The sequence below is a fragment of the Mobula hypostoma genome, chromosome 15 (genome assembly GCF_963921235.1).
Source record: "Mobula hypostoma chromosome 15, sMobHyp1.1, whole genome shotgun sequence".
In the NCBI taxonomy this organism is placed as follows: Eukaryota; Metazoa; Chordata; class Chondrichthyes; order Myliobatiformes; family Myliobatidae; genus Mobula; species Mobula hypostoma.
This window is the reverse complement of record NC_086111.1, coordinates 28,545,332-28,571,730: the sequence shown is the minus strand read 5'-3', so window position 1 is coordinate 28,571,730 and position 26,399 is coordinate 28,545,332. Positions and strand designations below refer to the sequence as shown.

Genomic DNA, 26,399 nt, shown 5'->3' with positions numbered 1-26,399 from the left:
TATGTGTATGGCCTCAACAGCTGGCTATGAGACAATCAGCCATGGCATGTTTCCCCTTGATATATTGTAAATCAGTTATGAACACAGACATGTAGGCCAGGTGGTGCTCCTGCCGGGCAGACAAAACGTTTGATATTTTGGCCATTGCATGCACGAGGGGTTTGTACTCAATGAATGCTGTGAAATGGCAACTTTCCAGAAGAAAACAAAATGGCGGACAGCCAGCTAGAGACCGAGAAGCTCACGGTCAAACGTGCTGTACTTCCTTTCGGGGGTGGGGGGGATGGAGCTGTTGGCTGAAGAAAGTGATCAGCTGCCACATGCCTCTGACCAGCTGTTTGTGCACAGCACCAGTAGCATAGTCTGAGATGTCGGTAGTATGACTATGGGTGCACCAGTAGGGTCATGTTAGAAACTGCTCGTCTGGTAACATCAAATGCCCTGGTCATGTCTGCTGACCAGTCAAGCACTTTATTAGGTGTATTGCCTTTAAGCACACTGTACAGGAGGAGCAGAAGATCAGCAGCTCAGGGAATGAAGTGGTGATAGAAATTCACCATAGCTAAAAAGTCCTGTAGATTTTTAGTAGTGCAAGCTGGTGGGAAATCCAAAATAGCAGCTACATTTGATGTGAGGGGCTTCACACCTTCTGCCGAGATCTGATGGCTGGGAAAGTCAATGGTTGACAACTCAAACTGGCATATAGCAGGGTTAGTAATTAATCCATATTTGCTGAAACGCAGAGAAGAGATATGTGTTTGGATGTGTTTGCACTAGTGACAAGTACGTCATCTAGGTAAACAAGAAGAAAATCTGAGTCTCTTAACACTGAGTCCATCAGCTGTTGGAAAGTCTCTGCTGCATTTTTTTTTAGTCCAAATGGCATATGCAGAAACTCAAAAAAGACCAAACAGTTTTGGAAATGCCTTCCAGGCACACAGTCACCTGATGGTAGTCCCTAACTAGATCAACTTTGGAAGAAGTTAACTTGGATGTGTGGAACTGGATAATAATTAAGAGTGGTAGCTTTGTTAAGGTATCAGTATTCACCATATGGGCGGCAACTACCATTGGACTGAGGGACCACATGGAGGGGTGAAGCCAAGGAGCTGTTCAACCAGAGTACAATGGCTAGTCTTTCCATGTTGGCAAACTCAGCCTTCAGCTTTTCAGGGTCCAGTTGTGGGAATTTGGTGCTCAGCCCCATGATGTGTGACTGCAGCAGAAAATGTGGGCTTGGTGAGGTTTGGAAACTTAGCCAGCAGTCAAGTAAACTCACATGTGGTCCTGTATGCACTTGACAGAGTTGCTGTGTGGAACATACTGAGACAGCAGGGTAATGACATGCACAAGCCAGCATTTCTTCATGTCGACTAACAGTCCTTAGGCACACAGGAAATCTGGACTGAGCAGAGGTCTAGCTACTTTAGCCAGGACAAAATCCCTGTGTAACATTGTCCACTGAAGCAGAATGCCACCCATCATGTCCTGTAGGTCTGGGTCCTGCAGTCGTTGGCAGCCCCCAGTGAGGTTTCATTGCTCTTCGCCTTCTCATCCATTGGTGATGCTGGCAACACATTCACTTGAGCACGAGTCACACAGGAAGTATCACCCTGAATGGGTGTCTGTAATGAACAGTAGATGACCCTGGCAGCAGGAACCCACAGTGTTCACAGTCCTCTGATGTCCCGAAGCGCTGACACTGTTGAAGCTGCAAGGTGGTCATCACTTCCTAGCCTTCGTACCAAAGTGTTCGTGATAAAAGCACAGACCCGGTGTTGTCTTTTTCGCAGTTGCCGGTGTGCACGCATTGCATTCCCTGCTGACCCGATTTACTGAGGCAGGGAAAAGAGGAGGAATGATGCATCGTTGTCTGATTGAGTGAAGACTATCAGCCATTTTATCTCGCTATAGTCCATCATGAGTGCATTAGCGAGGGCTATACAAACTTAATCAGGCTTCGCTGCATGAAGAGTTCTTTAAAAATAAAACAAGGATGATGATTTCTCTGGAGAGACAGCATGTTTTTCATTAGCTTTGAAGGCTTACCATCGCCGAGGACAGGCAAGGAGAGCAACTTTTTGGCGTGCTCAGACTCTGATAGTCCAAATGTCTGTAAAGGGTGAGTTTTCAACAATAGGCATATATTGTTTTCAGGTGGGTGTATGTATCAAACAACAGCATTTTGCTCCCAAAACTCCAGCAGTTTCAAAGCATCTGCATTGGCCGACATGTTCAATAACCCTGGAATTGTCCCAGAGCATCAGAGACACCAATGTAGATTTTCACAAATAAGTCGGCAGAGGCACTTTATGTTTCAGAAAAGCCCTAGCAACTCATTTATTGAAGACCAAAAAAACCAAACTCAAAGCACATTACAAAACCTTTACGTAACAACGTCATCATGTTAGACCGGCCTTTTAAAGCAAAACCCCAACTCAATGTGATTGTGAATTATGTACTGTCCTCCCAATTCTTTTACCCTATAATATAAGCAGTCCTTCCAGGTGAGCCAGCACTTTACTTCTGAGTCTGTCAGTGTCATATATGGCATCTGGTTTTCCTGGCGTGCCCTCCTCTGCATTGTTAAGACCTGGTGTGGATTGGGAGACAATTTTGTTGAACACCTCTCTGTCCACCAGGAGAGCCAGGATCTCGTTTGACCACGCATTTCAATCACACCGCACCATTGCCACACTGACATGTCTGCCCACATCTCCTCTAGTGCAATGTTGATGCCAGACACAGGTTGGAGGAACAACTCATGTTCTATTTTAGTAGTCTCCGACCTGATGACATCAATATTAATTTCTCAGATTTCTGGTATCTACTCCCATTTTCCTTTCCTCCCCCTCCATGACTTGTTTTCTCTCATTTATATGCCCCTCACACCTTCTCTTCTCCTTCCCCACACTCGAGGCCTGACCGTCACCTCCTTCTGGTTCGCCATCTTCTTCCCATTATTCCTTTCCTCTCAGATTGCTTTGACTTCAACTCTTTGACTTGCTTAGCTATCGTCTCATAGCTTCTGAAAGCACTTCCTTTCATGCCCCTTGCCCACATATATACCTTCCTCCTGTCACCAAGACTTAACTATCACACACCAGCTTGTGCAATAGCCCTTTCCCCTACTCTTCCTACTCTTCTCTCATCCTTTCCAGTCTTAGAGGATCTTGCCCAAATGTCCCTCCATTCCATAGATGTTGCCTGACCTGCTTGAGTTCCTCCAGCATGGTGTGTGTGTGTGTGTGTGTGTGTGTATACACGTGTTCAAGATTTCCAGCATCTGCAATATCTTGTCTCTACATTATTCTTGCAATATTTCTTTTTCTTCAAGAAGTCCCCATTTGGACCTAGAATTATTTAAAATGTGTGCCCTTTGCTTACTGTTTTGCCTTCTAGGGGATTCAGTTTTTCTCTATCTATATAAGCAATAAAGAGAGAAGATGCTGGATGTAAGTTAGCCAATAATATAAAAGAGGATACCAAATGTTTTTTTCAGATATATAAAGAGAAAAAAAACAGAGGCATGAGTGTATATTGGACCGGTGGAAAATGACACTGGAGAAGTAGTATTGGGCAACAAAGAAATGACAGACGAACTTAATAAGCACTTTGCATCAGTCTTCACTGTGGAAGACACCTACAACACAAAAGAAATTTGAGAGAGCCAGGCCACAAAAATTCCATTATTACATTAGAGAATGTGCTTGAGAAGCTGAGAGATCTGCAGGTAGATCAGTCACTTGGTCGCGATGGATTACACCCTGGGGACCTGAAAGAAATAGCTGAAGAAATTGTGGAGACATTAGTAGCAATTTTTCAAGAATCACTAAATTCTGGAATGGTTCTGATGGACTAGAAAATTGTGAACGTCACTCCACTCTTTCAGAAAGGAAGGTGGCAACAGGCAGGAAATGATAGGCCAGTTGACCAGAATTTAGAATAAGGTTTCAGGGTACTTGGATGGACATAATATAATGGGCTGATGTCAGTACAGTTTTGTTAAGGGGAAATCTTTCCTGACAGATCTGTTGGAACTCTTTGAGGAAATAACCAGTGGGATAAATAATGTAGAGTCAGTAGATATGGTTTTCTTGGATTTTCAGAAGTCCTTTAACAAGGTGACATACATGAGGCTGTTAAACAAGTTAGGAGACCATGCTATTATAGGAAAGATACTATGATGGACAGAAGATTAGTTGACTGGTAGAAAGCAAAGAGAGGGGATAAAGGGGGCCTTTTCTGGTTGGTTGCCAGTCTCTAGTGATTTTCTGTAAGGATGGGGTTTGGGCCCACTGCTCTTATGTTATCTGTTAATGATCTGGATGACAGAATTAATACAAAGATAGTTGAAGGGGCAGGTAGTGTTGAGGGTGCAGGGAGATCACAGAGAGACTTGGACAGAGTAGGAGAATGGCAAAAGAAGCAGAAGGAATACAGCTTTGGGAAGTGTATGGTCATGCACTTTGGTAGAAGGAATACAGGCATAGACTACCTTGTAAATGGGGAGCGAATTCAAAAATAGAAAGTGCAAAGGAACTTGGGAGTCTTAGTGCAGGAGTCCCTAAACATTAACTTGCAGGTTGAAATAGTTGGAAGGAAGCCAAGTGCAATGATAGCATTTATTTTTAGAGGACCAGATTATGAAAACAAGGATGTAATCCTGAGGCTTTATAAGGTATTGATCAGATCACATGTGGAGTAGTGTGAGCAGTTTTAGTCCCCATATCTAAGCAAGGGTATGCTAGCATTGGTCAGAGGTGGTTTACAAGAATGATCCTAGGAATGTAAGTGTTAATGTATGAGGAACCTTTTGTGGCTCTGGGCCTATACTCCCTGGAGCTTAGATGAATAAAGAAGGATCTTACTGAAACCAATGGGATATTCAAAGGATTGGACAGAATGTACATAGAGAGAATGTTTCCATTAGTGAGAGAGTCTGGGCCAAAGAGCACAGTACTTTAAGAACAGAGATGAAGAGGAATTTTAGCCAGAGTGTGATAAATTTGCTGAATTCAAGGCCTCCACGGCCATCTGTGGCTAAGTCATTGAGTATGTTTAAAGCAGAGGTTGACATGGTCTTGATTAGTATGGGCAAAGGTTACAGAGAGAAGGGAAATAAATCGGGTATAATCAAATGGTGATTCATAATTGATGGGCTGAATGCCTAATTTGTTCCTATATCTTATTGCCTTATATCAGAACCCATCAATTATCTATAATTTTTCCATGTGTAATGATGAAATATCATTAGCTCAAAATGTTAATTCTGCTTCTCTCACACAGATTCTACTTAACCTCCTGAGTGACTTCAACATCTCCTTTCTGTAAATTCTGTGCTAACCTTTTCTGTTCCTCTTCTGTGTCAGATATATTGTTTTTTGAAGAGAATTGAATGTCCTTCAGTGCTGCACTATACTATGATTCTACTGAAAGGCAGCCAAGGTGGACACAGTTTGAGTATCCCATTATTGTGCTTGTGTGTCTGAATATGTGTCTTCACATTGGGAGATTTGTGATTAACTTGAAGGCCACTGAGTTTGGAAAGTGTCATTTTCCTAGCTCAATGGACATGATTTATTTATGCCATTGCACTAATAACAATGAGGAATATGTTTGGGCTAACCATTATATAATACATATTTACTCAAAATTTAGTCACACTTGTCAAGGTATTTTGACTGGAAACTGTCTGTTAGAATCCACTTGAGATTATGTCAGCACAATTAAAGTTTTCTGGTAAAATTTCCAAAAAACTACTGGAAATACTCAAGATGACACAAATGTCCATCATCTCCCCTGCATTGAAAATTTGGGGTTATGATTTTAGTATTCAATGTTTGAAGAAACATTTCATGTTTTTAGAAATAGCCCATAAATCAAAGTAGTTACAATCATTCATTAACACACAGCACATGGTTCATGAATTGTGCACTAAAACAATTCCAGCAGCTCTCAGTCTAATGTTGACTAATCATGAAAATAATCAGACCAAGGTTCCTGAATCTTCTCAGACAGAACTGGTCTCAAATCATTATTTTTCCCCATTCCCCTGAGCAACACAAAACCCATAGCTAAAATCAAAAATAGATTGGTCATTATATTACCTTGGTGGGATTTTGTTATGTTTCAATGTTTACTACATTATAAAAGTGACTACACTCATTTTCTACTTTAATAGGCATCAGTTAGTCTCGTGAGACCATGGATTTGTGCCTTGGAAGGTTTCCAGGGTGCAGGCCTGGGCAAGGTTGTATGGAAGACCAGCAGTTGCCCATGCTGCAAGTCTCCCCTCTCCACACCATCGATGTTGTCCAAGGGAAGGGCATTAGGACCCATACAGCTTGGCACCGGTGTCATCACAGAGCAATGTGTTGTTAAATGCTTTGCTCAAGGACACACACGCTGCCTCAGCCAAGGCTTGAACTAGCGACCTTCAAATCACTAGACGAATGCCTTAACCACTTGGCCACGTGCCAACTCTTTTCTACTTTATGAGCTGTGAAAACAACTTTCGGACATTCTAAAGTTCAGAAATTTGTAACAGAAATGCAGATCTGTTCTTTTATTGATTCATATTCCAGGGAAGAGCCATACATTATCTATGATTTAATATGGTGTGATCATCTATTTTTCCACATGGTTACAAAAGTATAACTAACTTGGTTGGTCCTCTTGTTGATTTATTTCCCCTTTTTGAATTTTGTTGATATTAGAAGTTTGGACACAAAGTGTTTTTGCCTCAGTGATTGTCAAACGTTGCATTTGCTATTCAGATTAATCAAAATCAGTATCCTGTAATTCACACAAATTAATGGGAACATATAAACAACCACGTAGACCTCAAGTTCTGCAGGACAACCTAATGAGATAAATGCAAAACTCTTGGAGATTCTGGAGTACTGAGAACAGATTTGAGATCTCGTTTATCAACCCGCTCTCATTTTCCTACTGGAATTCAAGCAAACATCACAATAATCAGAAAAAAAAATCAGGATGCATCAATATCAATTAATTTAAAGCCTTAAAACAAGGTAAACAAATTCCTAGCTTTTCAGATCAATGGGGTGCCTCTGTATACTCCCATACCTCAATTTAAGACTCTCCAAACGATTTCAAACGTATCTTTTTCACTTTGAGCAATGTGGGCCTGAAGTTAACAACAGTCATTGAGAATGCTGCTTCAAACACATTTTTCCCCACTGTCTGCTTGATAATCTTTTCACATGACAGAACACAGCATGGAGTACCTTATCATCTCTTTAGTATCAAAATCAGATTTATTATAATCAGCATGTGTCATGGAATTTGTTAACTTAGCAGTACAATGCAATACATAAAATAGAAGAAAAATAATTAATAAATTATAGTATACATATATCAAATAAATTAAAAATCATGCAAAAAACAGAAATAATATATCTTAAAAAAGGTGAGGTAGTGCTCATGGGTTCAATGTTCGTTTAGGAACCAGATGGCAGAGAGGAAGAAGCTGTTCCTGAATCGCTGTGTGTGTGCCTTCAGGCTTTTATACCTCCTACCTGATGACAACAGTGAGAAAAGGGCATGCACTGGGTGCTGGAGGTCCTTAATAATGGACACTGCCTTTTTGAGGCAGGGCTCGTTGAAGATATCCTGGGTACTTTGTAGGCTAGTACCCAAGATGGAGCCGACTAGATTTGCAGCTTCTTTTGGTCCTGTGCAGTAGCCACCCCCCACCCCCCACATCAGACAGTGATGCAGCCTGTCAGAATGCTCTCCATGGTATATCTATATAAGCTTGAGTGTTTTTGTTGACATACCAAATCTCTTCAAACCCTAATGAAGTATAGTCGCTGTCTTGACTTCTTTATAGCTGTATCGTATATGTTGGGACCAGGTTAGGTCCTCAGATTTTGACACCCAGGAACTTGAAACTGCTCACTCTCTCCACTTCTGATCCCTCTATGAGGATTGGTATGTGTTCCTTCGTCTTACCTTTCCTGAAGTCCACAATCAGCTCTTTTGTCTTACTGACACTGAATGCAAGGTTGTTGCTGCGACACCACTCCACTAGTTGGTATATCTTACTCCTCTACGCCCTCTCGTCTCCATCGAAGATTCTACCAACAATGGTTGTATCATCAGCAAATTTATAGATGGAATTTGAGCTATGCCTAGCCACACAGTCATGCTTATAGAGAGTAGAGCAGCGGGCTAAGCACACACCCCTGAGGTGAAACAGTGTTGATCGTCAGCGAGGAGGATATACTGTCACTAATCTGCACAGATTGTGGTCTTCCTGTTGGGAAGTTGAGGATCCAATTGCAGAAGGAGGTACAGAGGCTCAGGTTCTGCAACTTCTCAATCAGGATTGTGGGAATGATGGTATTAAGTGCTGAGCTATAGTCGATGAACAGCATACTGACATAGGTGTTTGTGTTGTCCGGGTGGTCTAAGGCCGTGCGAAGAGCCATTGAGATTGCATCTACCATTGACCTATTGTGGCGATAGGCAAACTGCAGTGGGTCCAGGTCCTTGCTGAGGCAGGAATTCAGTCTAGTCATGACCAACCTCTCAAAGCATTTCATCATTGTAGATATAAATGCTACTGGGCGATAATCATTAAGTCAGCTCACATTATTCTTCTTAGGCACTGATATAAATGTCAACTATCTATTGACAATACCCATATTTATGATGTTAAAGGTAATATTAGCAAAAGCTACTTTTGGTTTGTTGGTAATCGTTGTACATTTTTGTCAACAATGACTTACGCTGTACAGAAGTTAGACCTAAATCTTCATGATGACTAAATATATAATTAAAGCTCAATACCTTATTAAAATCAACTCACTTCTAGCTTGTATCTGGGTAGCAATACTGAGGGGATGACTTTTACTAAGATACTGACTTTTAGGGCTTGTTAGCAATGATGTCATTCAACAAAAATTATCATGTGATGCCACAATTTATTTTAATAGATGACAGAGATAAGCAGTCTCACATCTGTGGAATACAAGATAATCATTGCTACTGTGCAAAACTATAATCTCATTTTGTGATTTATATTGTTGGTTTGAAACCACCGCAGTTTCAGAGCATGATCTAAACCCCCAATTAGATCAGAGCCTTGTAATCACGTCCCCATATTTAAAACACTTACAATACACACCTACAGTAAGAATTCCAATACAAAGGAAGGCCATTCAGTTCATCTGGCCTGTTCAAACACACAATTACAAAATGGCCAATTTGCAAAACTAACAAGGCCAACATAAGCAGCTCAAAAATTTGCAGCAAAGACTTTTTAGTAACAGAATTCCAGATTTAAAATATTTTTTTAGTAAAAATTCCTGAGTCAACTGTTCTCAAATAGACCCATTAGAAAAAAAAATGAAATCTTACAACACTTCTGTTTGATCATTCACCAAAGATCTTTTTAACCCTTTTAGCCCCCATTTAATCTGGCAAAGTGTGCTGTACTTGCTTCGAGATCAATACATCCCAACACAAATATAACTTTCGGAATGCTTTCTGGGGTCTGCCCAAAACTTTCTGCAATATCAGAGATGAAGGCTTTTGGTAAATCATCTGTTACTTTTGCAAAATTACAGCCCATTTTTCACAGCTATTCCTTTGTTGAGCAACAGAACAATCTATGTACAATCTAAAGACACAAAAACGCAAATAGCAGAGAACATACAATGTAGATAGATCTGCATTTATGGGATCCATTGCCAATATTCACCACTCCATACTCTCACAAGTGTGCTTTCTTCAGAAATTTTTCTCTCTAAGGAAACTTTGCACCCTGATAAAGTTTTACAATTAAACCTATTCAAATGAAGTGAAATGTTAATTTAACAAAAAGTATTGTTTACAAAAATAAACTAAACCACAAACTTAAAACAAAAATCAATGAAACACAATTAACATACAACTTATTCAATTCTTCCCTTTCTGCTCCACAGCCTGACAATCCAGACTCAAATAAATGGGCTCCCGGATTCTGCACCAGAATTAACAAGACAATAGAACTCCTAAACGCAGGAGAATAAAAGCAAGTTCCTGTTCCGTTTTTGGAATCCATGGTCACTGGCGGCACTTGGAGAGCAACTTCATGACATCTGTTATCTCGAAATTTACACTTAGGCCTAGTGTTTCAATGCAAAAAAAATTAGGGCGGCACAGTAGCGTAGTGGTTAACGCTTTACAGTGCTCGCTGTAAAAATGAGGTGAAATCCCGCCCTTGTCTATGAGGAGTTTCCTCCAGGTGCTCCACATTTCCTCCCACATTCAAAAGACGCCTTAGCAAATGACGGCGACACTCGCGGGCAGCGCCCAGCACATCCCTGGACAGTATTTGTTTCAACGCAAATGACACATTTCACTGTGTTTCGATGTACACGTGACAGACAAAGCTGATCTATCTTGTACTGTACCAAAATCAGAGTTTCACCCTGTCGGTGTGGTTGAGTTGAGCTGGTTGTTTTGTGCCACATGAGGGCATCCTGGTATCATTATTGAGCTGCTGAATAAAGTATGCCCGCTTTTACTTCACGAAATCGCTGTCCAATAGGTGGCTTTTGTGTTGTTTTCTCCGGTCAGATAAGTATAAAAAGACATCAAAAAGGCTGGCCAAAAAGAAAGAACAGTATTACTTCCTTAGTTTATTAAGAAACTACGGAGTATTGTTTTAAAGTCACATTTTGCATCATAGACAAAAAAAAATATGATTTCTACCGAAGAGATAGCAGTCAATAATTTAAGAAGAGTTATAAATGATTTGACTTACACTAACTTTTGTCCGCTTAGGAGTAGTCGTCACACTCTTTCTCTGAAACTAATGAAAATATGTTACATATTAAGTTTATGTGGTGTTTACAGTGAAAACGCTATAGGAAGTTCGCTCCTTCATTTGGCGGGCGGAAAGCAGTCTTGCCTCATCAGATAGCACAACGTTGTTTATGGTTACCGAAGTAAAGTGCTTTCAAATCCTGATGATTGAACATTAAAAAGAGTCAGGAGAGAAAAATAAAATCAGATCCATTGAAAATCGACGTTAAGTGGCCCTTAGATAAATTGATAAAACGACCTGCTCTGATGGGTAATTAAAACCGCCTCCCGGGTTGGCGATGCCTCTAAGAAGACATGGCTTGTTTCTGTTTAATTATTCTTTGATCGGACGAGACAGCAGTTCAGAGTCTGAACACTTGGAAATTTGATTCCTGATTTTATTTTCAATTCAGAGCAAATCAGTTCAGCTGTGAGCTGCATTCCAGATTAGACCCGGGAATCTTCAGATGCTGCGCAAAATCTGAAACCCTTCCATCTCACACGATCCCAGCTCCTTGTTGGTGGTAAATTAGGGCATTTCAAATCTCTTCTGGAAAGATAAAATATGTAAAACCGGCAGACTCCAATCTGGAATTCATTTCCACTGGCAGCATATTAAATATTATGATCAATGCAATCTGTTAAATAGCCAGTAGACAGTTTTGTGGGAGTCGGGTTGGTGATGCGACAGAAATCATGGTATTATTCAATACCTTCTACTGTGAAATCCCATTTTGCGCAAATTTATATTTGCAGGTGGCGTGTACCTTCCTACAGTTCAGGGGACAGCCTTAATTTTAATTTTAGTTACTCCCCACCTCAATCTTACAATCCAAGCACCAATAAGATTAGAATAAGGTTTTAAATTGTCTTGATAGTCGCAGCGTTTCCAAACCAGCTCACTCTGCTCAGATACGATGCATTAACACCATTGGATCTGTCTGCTACCATCGCTTAGCTAACGGACGCAGCTCTGATTACATTTGCCGTCTTTAGCCACGTGTCGGGGTCAGGTTATACCAGTGGAAGAGAGCGGTAAATGCAAATCTAAGCAGCTCCCCTTTCATAATCGCGGTAAGTAACGGCGGGATTGAAAGGTTATTATCTTAATTACAGTCATGAAAATTGCTTCACTACATTTAGGCTCGCTCACTGGGCAATGTATAAAGGAAATTAAAATAAAGCTTTATGCCACGTCACCGCTCGTTTTAAACCGGTGGTATTTTATTCCCAGTTTCAGAGTTTAATTAACCTCTTTAACAGCAACAATGCAATGTAGCCATTAATTACCCGATGACCAAACCGTCCACTGGTAGGGTTGACTCTGCCATGTCCTAGGTGTTGTTGCTGAGCCCGAGAATATAGGGCTCCTTGCACAGTCCCACCTGTATATAAATCTGGATTCCCTGCTTCAACTCTTCCGATACAGTCGAGAGCAGTATCAGCCCTTGCGAATTATTACATAAAATCCCGCATTTCAAATTCTCCCCAACACTTCAAAGCAAGGGGATACCTACCAGGTATACTGTAACCTAAAGGCGGGAAATGCGAGTGCACTAAGGGCAGGGTGGCTGCTGGTGATTGGGAAGGGCTAATGACTCTCGTTAGATTTGGACACTGGCAGAGAAGAATAACGCCAGAAGAGCGGAGCTACAGAGAAGTCAGAGAGGAAAATGCAGTTTTTAAAGCGTCTCATTGTTTTTGCAGTTTGGGATTTATTGCGAGGTCCCCCTTTTTGAAAAGGAGCCACATAGTTCAACTGTTCCTCATCGATGAATTGATCATCTGAATCGATATTTGGATGAGGGTGAGATCGGACAGTGGTGATGAATTGAGAAGACTCGTAAGACAGGTGCTGAACAGTTTTTCGTGGGGGTGGGGGGACGTTATCCAATCACGTTGCACAGCTGTGAGATTACCAATATCCAGCGGCTCAAATTAGTGGTGACAGCCGGTTTAAATGGGTTCCATTTTTTTTTGAATTGGCTCGGCCGCACACTTAGAATGGCACCTGTTGCTTCTTGTTTACCGATTCCTTTTTAATAAAGTGTTTTTACAGTGAAGGCAGATGGTGTCAGCTGAAGACAACCGCTTCCTACTTCCAAAATGATTAGAAAAACGATAGCTGGATGGATAGAGGAGACATGCCGCAAGTTTGGGAAGAGAAAGTTAGCGTTTTTTTAAAGCTATTACTGTTCACACAAAAGCAAGCGGCAGAAAAAAAAATGACTTTTAGTAATAGACACAGTGTATATAATGGAAATGAATCAATTGAAAGCAATACAATATTGCCACAGAACCTAAACGAAATTCAGGCTTGCGATGAAGAATCGGGTGTCACTCTGGTATTTTGATGGGATTTTCTTACAGGACCAAATTTGTTCTGATGTATAAAATCCAATTCACCGCATCAGATTTCCTAAAAGAAATAAACTGGGAGTTCGCAGGCATTCCGCATGACATACTCCCCTCAGCTGTAAGAAGCTGTTAAAGAATTCAGCAGTATTGCAATAAAGCCCTCCTCTACCGCCCACCCCATCTCCGACATTAACCCGAGGGACTCGAATCCAAGCGATCACCATCAGTTGCTACATGTCGGAGAGTCTCTCACTTACCCCACCACAGAATGCAACGTAATGCACAGCCACAAGGTAGGAGCGCGAGCAACTAATGCATTTTATAATCATGCAGTATTTTAAATTAAACTTAACGATGCGCGTTCAACAATTCGGCGCGGGTCGGGCTATGTTTTGATGTCTTGAGAGTTTACTTGAGTATCATTTTTAGCTCAGTATGTGCATGGATATTAGTTTACCGTGTCTGTTTTCCCCAGGAACCGGATTGCTAACCCTCGGCACCGAATCGATGGTTTGCTAACTGCAGTGATCCAGGGTGGAGTTGGGACATAGCGTCATTGCTCTCAGCTGAAGCCACTAAATCTTTTCATTCCCCATCTCTTCCATCTATACCCCCCCCCCCCCCAACAACTCCTTCCTCTGCTGTGCGAGTGCCTTTTCACTGGTCGAATCGAAGCGATCGGGGACTGGATGAAGGTCTGCTGCAGAGAACGGCTCATGCTCAGAATCATGTCGACACCACACGCTCCTTAAGCGGGAGGGAGATTTCCTATGGTCCCGCTGGGCGACGGGTGCCTTCATTGAAGGCGTTTTTTAAAAAAAATAATTATTTCCTCACTTCCCAATCTACGCATGGATTCCGCTTCATTCAACTAGTCCAACTTCCCTTAGCTTTATTTTTATTGGAGACAATAACGGAGATCGCGAGATTATTGAAAAATTCCGTGTACATATTTAAACATTGAAGCGAAGGCGGGATAAGCTGTTCACCAAGATGTTGCCTTGTGTAGTATGACTGCCACCAGACTCCAATAGAGGTGCTTTTAACTTAGTTTGATTGCAACTCGAGAACAGCTGGGAGGTTTAACGATGTTCTGTACAGGGAGAGCGCTGCACACCTTGTGGAGATTGCTTTGGTGGGCAGCAGTGGTGTGCGGAGTGAGTTTAGCCCAGGAGCCGTTCGCGATTCATTCCATTAGGACAGACGGGGATCTCACCTTGGGTGGCCTTTTCCCAGTGCACGCCAGAGGACCGAAAGGGACACCCTGCGGGGACCTCAAGAAGGAAAAGGGGATCCATCGTTTGGAAGCGATGCTTTACGCCTTGGACCAGATTAACAGCGACCCCGATCTTTTGACCAATATCACTCTGGGAGCTCGCATCCTGGACACCTGTTCCAAGGACATCTACGCGTTGGAGCAATCTCTTACTTTCGTTCAGACTCACATTCAGAAGGACTCTTCGGATGTGAGATGCACGAACGGGGAGCCCCCGATCTTTGTCAAACCTGAGAGAATAGTTGGAGTGATCGGGGCATCGTCTAGCTCTGTGTCCATCATGGTGGCCAAAATATTGAGACTCTTCAAGGTAGGGAGAAACTGCTTTTTTTTTCCCCCTCACAATGTTTTGAATGTATCACTGATCGCCCTGTCTCACCGCGCGACCCTGCATCTGGGCTGCGGACACTCCGTGCTCCAGAACAGGCCAGCATCATGGAACAAAAGTAACCAAGGGTAATGCTGTCCCTTTTAGCGGGAGTGGACATTAGTCCCACGATTTGATTATAATATTTTTTCTCTCTCTCTGCACGCTTCCACTGTTGTTGATACTCTGAGCGGATTTGTGGTTTCCGCAAGCGGTATATATGTGTGCGTGTGTTTGCGATTCCTGCATACAGTTCACATGATTGCCATTGTAGAACATGTTACTGAGCAGTGCAGTTACGTATACTTAATTTTGAACCCAGGATGTATTTTACCATATATTTTGAAAAAATATGGCCCTCCACTTGTACTAATCCGCGGCAGCACTTCCTGCTTGTCAAATCCCCTCGGGGGAGCAACAGAAGTAGATTTCTATTTTGTTGCAGGTCGCGCCGAAGTGTTTCGCCTCTCCCGCCACATTTACAGAAGGCTGGGTATTCGTGGCGGTTCAGCTATAATAGGCTAGCGATTAAATGGTCGGGGAGAGAGAGAGACAGTCCGATCGCGCGCTGGTGGCAGCTAATTCAGGCAGGACCGAGCTTCAGCTAACTTTGAGTGGAATAATTATCAAGTGAGACTTGTGGACCATCGGTGTGTAGAAAGGGGAGGGGCGACGATGGCCAGGAGTTGGTGGAGATGAAAGTAATAAAAGGTACATTCTGTCAGATGTGGACCCGCAAAACGTTAAACATCGCCTCATTTATCGCAGCCCAGTGGTATGAGATGTGTTCAATCTAGTAACGGTACACCTGGCTGCTGGTGTGGCTGTACCACAGGGAGAGGATTAGTGGCGCTCTGAGTCAACATCAGCTCGCTAAAGCAATTTCTACCGAAACTGAGCACCATCTTCCCCCACAACATCCTTGTTCGGCGATTTTCTGTTTTTTTTTGCAAACTGTTATAAGCAACGTCTTTAAGGAATGGAAGAAGTGTATGTTATGTTATGCTGGCAACGTGTTGTAGATGATTATCTTTTTATTAATGTATTACTGCTCCGAGGAACATCACAAACCCAAATCCGCTGAGTTACGGGGTGGGGGGGGGGTGGGCGGGGTGGAGTCGAGAGGGGAACACCTGTTCAGCCCATGACCACCAAGCCAGGATACAGTGAACGGAGGGGATCCTTTGAGAATCGCGAGGGTAAATTCTGAACCCACCCGGAACCCCTTATCCCTTTCTCACGTTAGTTTGACTAAGCTTATCGCCACAACGGGAGTCGGGTTTGAGGTACATTTCAGCACGGGGCTCTCTGGGGAGATGTGTGGCCGGGAATAACAGAGGCATAACTGATATCGCAACCCCGATTAAACATACGGGGGCGGGATTTTAAGACCGCCTGCGTCAAAATAAATGACAATTTGGAATCCAGTGAGTCATTTTTGCTCCGAGTTATGGCGGAGAGCTTTCATTAATGTTTTTTTTCCCGATTTGCTACATTCTAATGCCGAGAGCACCAGTGGGCAGTGGGTCAAGTCTTCGTCCTTGCCTTCAAATCAGTTTGCGTCAAATCCAATCAATTTCCATACAGATGACCTAATCACGACATTCCCCCCCCCCCCCCCGGGTTTAGTGCATGCATATTACATCGTGGTTTGCCCGGTTAATATAGTGATTTGCAAGAATCTCGATCATCTGTGCATCCGGATATGCATTGCTCTAAAGCCAATGCATATTCAATATTGTGACGTTGCACTTGGTGGCAAGGAAATCGATATCCAAGGGGTTAACCTTTAGCTGGATCGGAATTAAACGCTTGCTCTAACGGTAGCACTCATGCTGCCGATTGAATTGGCGTAATGACGCCGATGGTGAGATTTGCATTAACTTTCAATCTGTCTAAACAAAGTATTCTAATTTATTTGGCCGTGAAACTTCTCAGTGAAAAGAGTATTAATGAGTGGCCATGAACGATTTTATTTAAACAGTATATATTTGTATTTCATATGCTTTAAGCAAACCGTTTCGCCATCTCTTCTACATACCCTACAAACCATCTGTCACCCAGCCCTCCCACGGGAGATGCAATCTTTTAGAATTAACAAAAATGCTTTCTTAATTGGCGTATTGTTTTCATTTGTCATTGTATGTTGCTGGGATCCAAATTGGTTTTGATACGGTTTTATTTAACATGCGAAGGAAGTAAAATATGGTATCTGGGAGAGAAGGCAATCTTGTGTATCTTTCCAGCCTGTCACAAGTGGTTACGGTGTATACTGTAACCGGAGCTTTCTCTCAATGTAACCGCCCATTCTTTCTGATTGGTCTATGACCGAAAGCTTTACAATAATTCAATCCCATTCATTTTTTTTTGAAGTTGAACCTTCTTCAGTTCAGAATTTCATGTGTTGTAAAGGGTCTGATAGGTACATATATGTTTAGTTTATGTGATTCCATCCCTTCCTATTTTATATTTGAATGTGGCAATTTGACGTTAATCGGTCTCTCGCACTTTTTGCCAGGGGCCTTTTTCTGAATCTAACGCGATAGCTACAAGTGTTTCGCCTCTACTGGTAGCTTGTGGGTTAAGTGAGCAGTCATCAACATAGCACTAATTAAGTTGAACAGTTCACTTCCAATCGCGGTAATGGAGTAGGATGGAGATAGATATTTTTAGCAGTCCGATTACATTTCGACGGAGATCGTATTTTAAGTATTTTTTTTACATTCAATAATCCATAAAGGACATCGGACGAATGCTTCATTTAGTTTTGCAGCTTTGAGATTTCCGCCGCCCCAAATTGTGAAAGAATATTTAACTAGCAACTCCTACCTACCGAGGAAAGGATTGGTTGACTTTGAGGTGCATACTAATAAACATAGAGATGTGGCGATCAGTTTAGGACATCCTTGTGAAATAAAATACACAAATTGTAAAGCAAAATGTGCGAAATTTAGAAGCTGGGTGACTCTGTCTGCCATTGCAGTCTGCAGTTCCAAGAAGATGCAATTGAATTTATTGCTCTGTTGATTTTCTGCTCACTAACTTTCCCAGCCTAAGGGTGAACAGATTGACTTTTCCTAAGGTCTAACTGCACTTTGACAAGAGTGTCAGAGTTATCTTGGATGCAACATGTTTGTGGATATGATTGAAGATAAAACCGCAGCCCCGGATGAAAATATGTTTTGTTATATCCATTATTTTCTTTTTAGACAGGCTATTAAATAATGGAATTAACAGGTGGATTGATTGTTGGAACAGTTTTGGGCAGCTGAATGTTCACCTAGGTTTGTTTGCATCATTGAACACAGAGAATAGAACACCACAGCCCTTTGGCCCACGATGTTGTGCTGACATTTTAACCTCCTCTAAGATCAATCTAACCCTTCCTACTTACATAACCCTTATCGTCAATGTGCCTAAGAGTTTCTTAAATGACCTTAATGTGCCTGCTTCTAACACCACCCGTTGACGGCATGTTCCACAGACTCTCAACTCTCTGTGTAAAGACCTTGCCTCTGACACCCCTGCCTATTTTTTCCTCCTATCAGCGTAAAAAAGGCCCTTGTACTAGTCATTTCCAAACTGGGAACAAGTCCCTGGCTGTTCACTCAATCTATGCCTCTTATCGTCTTGTACACCCCTATCAAGTCACCTCTCCTCCTCCTCCACTTCTGGATATAGAGTTGTACATTGTAACTAGGTTGTAGGAAAGGCATAGCATGTGCATCATATATCCCTTTCAGGTTGTCCCAAATTACTGTGAATGTGCCTTCTTGTCTACGGACATTCACTGTTGAAACATCACAGGCTCTGCAGCCATTCTGCGCTTTAAGCAATAAATGTTAGTCAGATTCAAAAGTAGAACTGCAAGAGGACACCTCTGACATTGTCAAATCACCCTGCATTTTGCCCTGGGATGGTAACCGGTTCTCAAGGCTGTGGAATGGACATGTAGTTCAAACAGCATTGCTGTTCTAGACGCATTAGAATCTCTAAAATAGAAGTAACTGGTAGTAACCAGCTGTTAGCTTTGTCAGATCAAATGTTTTCACAAGTTGATTGTAGTATCAAAAATATGAGCACTTGTCCTGACTAAAATGCAACGTCCACATTGCCTGTCTGTGCAGGTCATCTGAGAACAAAGGCCTGCAGTAGTGTTCCTGTTACTTGATGTAAAAGCCACCCTCAACACCACTGCAAGTTTCTCCCGAGGCTGTCTTGGGAGTGAGAAAGTTTTCCTGTCTGTCTGTACAGTGGTGTGGAGAGAGACTGCTGTTCTTATTCAACTCCATAACACAGAGCACTACTGTTCTCAGCAGGGTATCAGTTACTCCTGGACATCCTGTGGTCCATATGAACTGCTGTTTTTAGCAGGAGAATCTATCCATGACTGATGAATGTTAAGCAGTATCTGGCAATGCACGTGAATTTGTGCTTCAGGGATGTCTATAGTGAAATGCAAGCTTCTGAGAGCCTGTAGGAGAATGTTATTGGGCCGTACTCTACCCATTAATGAGCCATCCAAAGGTATAAAGCAGAAGATATATACAGTGTATATATAGTGTATTTTTATAAGACTATCTTTTATATTCTTAGATACACGTATGTGTACAGAAGAGTTAACTTCAGGGTAAGTATGATAGTTTGGTTTAGTTCACCCACTGTCAAAATACAGTAAATTTGTGGAACAAGAAGTGGGTTTGTGAATGGAGCCAGAGTCCAGAAACAAACCTTACACTCCAGTAATCCCATGCTGCCCATCAAACACACACTTACACTAATTCCAATTCTATTCTCCTTACATTCTTGTCAGCTTTTCCTCAGATTCCACCACTCAACTATGTACTTGGGGTCATTTAGTGGTTGAAAAACTTACCAACTTACAGTTGTTTGGGATGTGGGAAGTAGCAGCAGCACCCAGAAGAACGCCATGCAGAAAGGTGAACAACACAGAGAGCACTGGGGGTTAGGGCTGAACTTGGCTCACGAGAGCTGTGAACCAGCAGCTCTTCCAACTGCTCGCCTGGGCTGCCCCAAAACGAATACCACATTTTCATCAAATTTGTGCCTGCAATGTGAAACTTGGGCAAGCTCCACAAATTTCGAGAAGTCACATCATGTCCAAATTCTTTGTCTCTACTCTCTTCTGAATGCCTAATGGGTTCCTCAGTGGACAAGCTGAGAGTACATGAACAAACAGGTATCCATGCTTCATACTACTTATGAAACCTTACCCATACACAGTGTAATCATGCCCGTCTGAGAGTACACATTGGTGCATCCTCTTACACAAGGTTGCCTGACAAGCATCCAACATGTATTTTATTCAGAAGTTACCCTTGGTTGTGAAAGCCCTTCTTGGTACTGTCTGAGTATTAATCACTTGTGTCTGAACAGGGTTGGTGTACCTGCCCTGTTGAGGGACTGCCAGTATTCGTCTACCATCAGCCTCCAAGCCCCTACCCTTGCCCATTGGATGCACCAACCTAGTCAAATAACGTGAGGGGGATGGGTGAGGAGAGGAAGTAGCAAAACTAGGTGATGCAAGGTGAAGTTGGAAGAATACTTGGCCAGGCGACAGTTCGGAATCGGAGTGGGTGTGGGGGCTAGTGGGACGAGATTGCGGATGAGCCTTTATGTTCCTGCCTGCCAGAAGATGGAAGCACAAGGTGGAGTAAAGCCCTTGAGCATCAATGGATGCAGCAAGTGTTGGACCTCCAACTACGTCTTGCATCAAGCTATGCTGCAGCAGAGTTTTGAGGAAGTGATACTAAAATAAAAACAATTTTATTGTATTATTACAAGTATGAATAGGGGCAATGAAAAACCTTGCAGCAACATCACAGGCGCACAGCTTCATACAAGTAGCATGCACAAAATAAGCACACTTTTTACAAGAAAGAAGCAATTGGAACAAATTAAAGTTCATTTTAGTGCACAGTGATCAAAATGGTCATGGCATTGTTGAACTGTAGTGATGATTAAGGACTTGCTAGGTAGCTCATGGCTGAAAGGAAGTAGCTGTTCTTGAGTCTGATGTTATGGGATTTTAGGCTTCTGTACTTCCTGCCTGGTGGTAGGTGCAAAAAGATGGCATGACCTGGAAGGGGAAATGAAGATGGATATTGCCTTTTTGAGGCTGTACCTCCTGCAGATACTACCAAAGCTGGGGGGGGGGGGGGGGAATGTGCTCATGAAGTACTGGGCAGAGCCTGCAATTCTCTACACATTTCAATTTTCATACCGGGCTATGATGCAACTAGTTAGGATAATTTCGACAGTACTTCTGCAGGGAAAACAGATGTCATATGATGTTTGCTGTATAGTGTAAGTCCTGTGCCTCCATGTGCTTACACTTCTGTGCACAGAATTACAAGCAGCAAATTTAGCTCATCAGACATCCTGATCTCTATCATGGTAGATGGGATTAGCCTCCCATAATGTATGAGCTTTGTAGTGATTTGAACAGCAGACATTTTAATACCTTACAACTTTGAAATATATATTTAAAAAAAAGAATCTTTGCAGTAGTGACTTTGAAAATAAGTTCTAATGCTCTTAAAGCTATATCTGTTGGATTTTTAAACATTGAAATATTATCTAATGTATCAAGATGCACAGAAGATAGGATGACTGATTATGTTCCTGAATGGGTTGAATCACTTATCCTCAGGGCAGCAATTGGGGAAGCTGTACTTGAGGTTTAGGTAGCTGGGGGTGAATGATGTCAGCTGCTACAAAGTATGTGTAAGATTAAAACGGGTGTCTGTGCATCTAAGTCATCAAACATTCTGTCAAATCTGACCTCTCACAGTTGACTGCAGATTTTTCTGGTGATATTCAAAAGATTGTTTGTATCCAGTCTGTCAGAAGTAGGGGAAAGTGTGGGGTCGAAGGAGACTGGCGAAAGATGACGTCAAATTTTTTAGTTAAGCAGCTGCTACAATAAGCTACTAGCCTGTGGTCCCAGCCAAATATTCTCTAAAGATGAGCTGATGTATATAAATTTCCTCATCCCAGTTTGAATATCAATTTACAGAGGTATGTACAAATGGTTCCCTTTTATTTTAGCGTGTCGCACCAGACAGTCAGCCATTTTTGTCTGGCGCGTGGTGTCAGGATTGGTCTCCTTTCGGATTAATTGCGTCACAATATGAACGTTCCTGACTCGACCCTTTTTTATTTACGAGGCCGAATGGCTAGCTCGATGCTCAACCCTCAACCCAGCATGGATGGAAAGCGTGCTCGGGGGTGGCCTGACTTGGATTTGAACTTAGGAGCCTTCGCTCTGGAGTTTGATGCTGATGCCATTGCGCCACCAATGTTGCCTGAGAGGTCAGCAACACAGAGCCTAATATAGTCTGTATCCACCTTGAACTTTCCACTGGTTCCACCACCCCAACTCCCAGCACACTCCATCCCACCAGAAACACTCATCTGACCATGCATCTCCTCATCAAGTGTCTTTCTCTCTTCTGAGTTTCCCTGTCAATTGGCTCAACTTGGGTCTGTTCTACTGTGGGATAATAGCATGGAGACCGACCATCAGCAGATCCTTAGCAGGGCCAGAACTCGTGTGGCTGTGGGCCACATCCATGGTGTCCCATAGGTGCTCCAGATGAAAGTGATTCGTACTCTGGCAGAAACGCCAACATCCCTACAAACAAAGTGTATTTACTACTGATCAAACAGTGTGAGTTAGTAGAGAACCTGGAACTTTTATCTCCCAGCTGCTGTTAAACTGTGCTTGGAGTTGAAATCATTGTGGCTGCAGCAATGAATGCTAAGAGTAGATATAGACAATAGACATGATCATGGCTGATCATCCATCTATAATTTTGGCTCTGTTCTTTTTTGTCTCTCCACTTAGATGTTGTAACCTGCTGGACGACCACTACACCTGTATTTCACAGTTTTTATGCTCCATTGTATTTCTAATTGACTCCATTAACCTGTCAAACCAATAACTTCACCAACAACTTAAACCCAGGGCAATCTCGGTTTCGCCTATTCGTCTCACCCAGCATTCTCTAAAACTTTAAGTTAGATTCCTTTCGTCCCTGAAACATTAACTCTGTTTCTATTTTCACAGAAGCTGCCTAAACTTTTAAATGTTTCCTGCAATTTTCTGTTTCTACAGTTTATTTGAATGAAATGATACTGTGGAAAATATAGACTATTATCTCCCTCCTCCAAAAATACAAAGCAAGATATTGTATTATTCCTCCTCTTACATCAAGTGTAAGCATAGTTCACTGCTATTTATTGAGTGTCTCCAGCGTCATTAGTACTTGAATAATGCATAAGGAGACCATGGTGAAAATAATAAAGATGTTGTTTAATTCTAGTAAGACTGAATAAATTTTGCAAAACCTGTTCTGATGATTTAGATCTGATTGTACAGAGTCACTGCTGCTCGAGGGACGTCTGAATCATTTCACAAGTAAAGACTCTCCTTACATATGAAATACATTACAGTCACCTGATATGTATTGTTGGTGATCATTGATTATGGTCAGCATTCCTGTTGGAGACTCTGATTAATGAACAAATATCTAGGTTTATTCATGAAACTAAATAAGGCTAAACCTAGATGTTGGAATTATGTGTGAATGTAGATAGGGAAAACAATATTACTATGTCTCGGGAACTCTTTAATATGGAATTTAAGATATATCTTGTTTGAAAGTCCAGTATTACTTTCAAAAGGCTAAGACACAGAGGGTAATAATATTGATTACATTAGCTTTGGATGCCATTGGCAAAGTTTGCTGAGTATTTTAATGAGCTGATTTCACTTTGAGGTCAATGATCATTTCTGCCCACATTGAATGCTCATTATACTGATAGAATTGGATCCATCTTGTAGTATTATTGGCCAAATGCATGCACAAATGACTACACAGGACAATCTTATGCTTCAACCATGCTACTTTCCATCCACTTCCTCCTATCGCCTCTCCACCAGCCAATTCCTTTCCAGATTGTTTTTTTTTCCCCCTAGGTAATGTAAGCAATTTTATGTTACATTCTCAAGCCTTTCAAACTATAATATTTGATTGATGAAGCCATGTTTTTAATATTTTAGAGTGGCATCCTTAATAATTTGAAAACTTCAATTAATCTAGTGGTAAAATCACAGGGATGTATATCTCAAAGATCTTGACACATTATGTAAGGAAATAGTTCACTTTCTGCTATATTTTAAGTATTTGAGATGAAACTGCTGGCATCCACAGCGCAATAGGAAATGTTTGTCTCACCGTGGAGTGGTCGGACTTCTGCTCAGACAATTTGGATAAATGCATTTTTTAGTTAGGTATATATAGGTAGTGTAAGTCCAGTTTGCATAAAGCCTGAGAAATTCTGTACTAATTAGTTCAGTGATGATCTTGCTTGGTATGACAAGAAGGTTGGCTGACTTAGTAAAAATTTAATTCTTGCTGTTAGGTAGAGCAGTGTAAGCCTTCTGTCTGAAAGGGTGGTGCCTTATGGTGATCCCATTCCATTCATGTTGTGACGAAAGTACACATAGTCTAAGATGTTGACTGTCCTGTGCTAAAACCAGTGGGATCAACAGTTGACCTGCCACCTGTCTTCAGGAGAGGGATAAGTAAGACGATGGAGCAGCATTTGGAAATGTTAATGAAGAGACGAGAGAGATTAACGGAAGGAGACACCGGTCTGGGTATTGTCAAGACTGGTTTGCTTTGAACCTGAACTGTTTGAAGTGATGGACAGGCGATACCCCAACAGGGGGATAAAAAGGGACGGGTTCACTAAGGCAACAGACACCACACGTGACACCACTCACGACACCACGAGGTATCGAGACCCTGGAAGCGGTGCGCCCCCACAAGTCGGTGGGAGTTTTGGAGGGCTGATCACGGGACCAGCCATAGACGCACAGGGTGGAAAGATTTGGTCGGCGGGTACCTGGTGTGTGTGTCCACCCTTGCCTGGGTGCCGGGGTCACCGCAGAGGAACGATCGTATCTGAAAACAGAGGGGTCACAGTCGGTGACCTCAGAAGACATTACAAAGGGATCTCCTGAAAGTTAACTGCAAGAAATATCAAAGGTCTGTTGAATCCGATTTTGAATATCAGCATTCTCTCTCTCTCTCTCTCTCTCTCTCTCTTCAACGGCACAACAACGATTGCTGCGAACTGAACTAAACTGAACTCTGTCACTTGTGATTGAACATTTTACCCCTAGACCGCGATAGAGCTTGATTGATCCTGTTATCCTGGTTCTGTGTACATGTGTGTTTATTCAGTGCTAACCTGTTGCATTTATATCCTTACTATTAGAGTACTGTGTTGCTAATTTCTTTAATAAAACTTTCTTAGTTCCAGTAATCCAGACTCCAACTGAGTGATCCATTTCTGCTGGTTTGGCAACCCAGTTACGGGGTACGTAACAATGTACAAAGCTAATCATTGGTTAGTCTCCAGGAACTTTACTTGATTGCCAAAAGATGGGAATCATTTTCTAATACAGGCTTTCTCTGAGAAATGAACACTGGACTTCCAAATACTCTGCATATGAACAAGTATTTGGGGGATTGCCAGGATGGAGGAGGACGAGTTGCATGCTGCTGTGGGGTTGCACACATCTTTTTGGTTTGTGGGAATGTGCCTTCTCTCTCTACCCTAGAACTGCAACAGCTGGCCAGTTTGAGCCATGCAGAGCTATGAGTGCAGACGAGACTCACTTGTTCACTTAGTGAGGCTGGTTGGTGGTTGTTCTTCCTGCACCTGCATGCTCTCTCATCACAGTCATTTCCGTGATCCTCTCCCACTCATAGTTTTACTTATTTCCAACTTATCAAAAATTCAGGTTACAAACAATTCTCATAAACAGAACCCTATCACAAGTTAGATAGAAAATTCATGTGGAAATTGGAATGGAAAGATATCTGTGGTATTTAAAATGAGCATGGACCAATTTGAGAGAATGGATTTTTTTTTGTGTAAACAACAGGAATTCTGCAGATGCTGGAAATTCAAGCAACACACATCAAAGTTGCTGGTGAACGCAGCAGGCCAGGCAGCATCTCTAGGAAGAGGTACAGTCGACGTTTCAGGCCGAGACCCTTCGTCAGGACACTTTTTCTTGTGTGTCTGCTTTATGCAATAGTTTTAAATGTAATAGGCTTAAATTTTATTTTTGCTTCTCAGGTTTGTAAGGCTAGATATCTGATATACAGATACTAGTTATGGTCAAGGGTGAATAGAAAGGAATTGCTCTGCCAATCCCATATTTCCTTTCAACCATTTGTTAGCATGTAGATTGGTAGGGCTCCCTTAAAAGTACAGGATTCTGAGTGACATGAAACTGAAGAGAAAGTTCAGCTTCATCCATTCAGTATTTTGCACTATTCCCTCGTGTTTTTGGCACTTCCAACAATGTCATAATTTGGTATAGTTTAAGCAAGTCCTAGCATTTTCTCGTGGTAATACAAGTTATTTTCTCCATCTAGTGAAAGAGCCTGGACTGGCTATTAAAGCTGAAATTGTGAACACAATTTGTGTAAAAGTTGGCAGTTTAAATATTTAGAAGGAAAAAAAATCTGA

At 42.0% G+C, this 26,399-nt stretch overlaps 1 protein-coding gene across 2 annotated transcripts in view; it reads left to right on the top strand.

The window, feature by feature from the left end:
- The first annotated feature begins 14,342 nt into the window (after window positions 1-14,342).
- The window catches only part of LOC134356766 (metabotropic glutamate receptor 7-like), an 854,194-nt gene continuing 842,137 nt past the window's right edge, over window positions 14,343-26,399 (top strand). The window contains exon 1 of one of the 2 annotated variants that reach the window (XM_063067869.1): window positions 14,343-14,765. In XM_063067869.1, the coding sequence (XP_062923939.1) occupies window positions 14,490-14,765 (276 nt within the window). In that variant the 5' untranslated portion in view covers window positions 14,343-14,489. The remainder of the gene's footprint in view (window positions 14,766-26,399) is intronic. The other variant, XM_063067868.1, reaches the window with a different exon arrangement.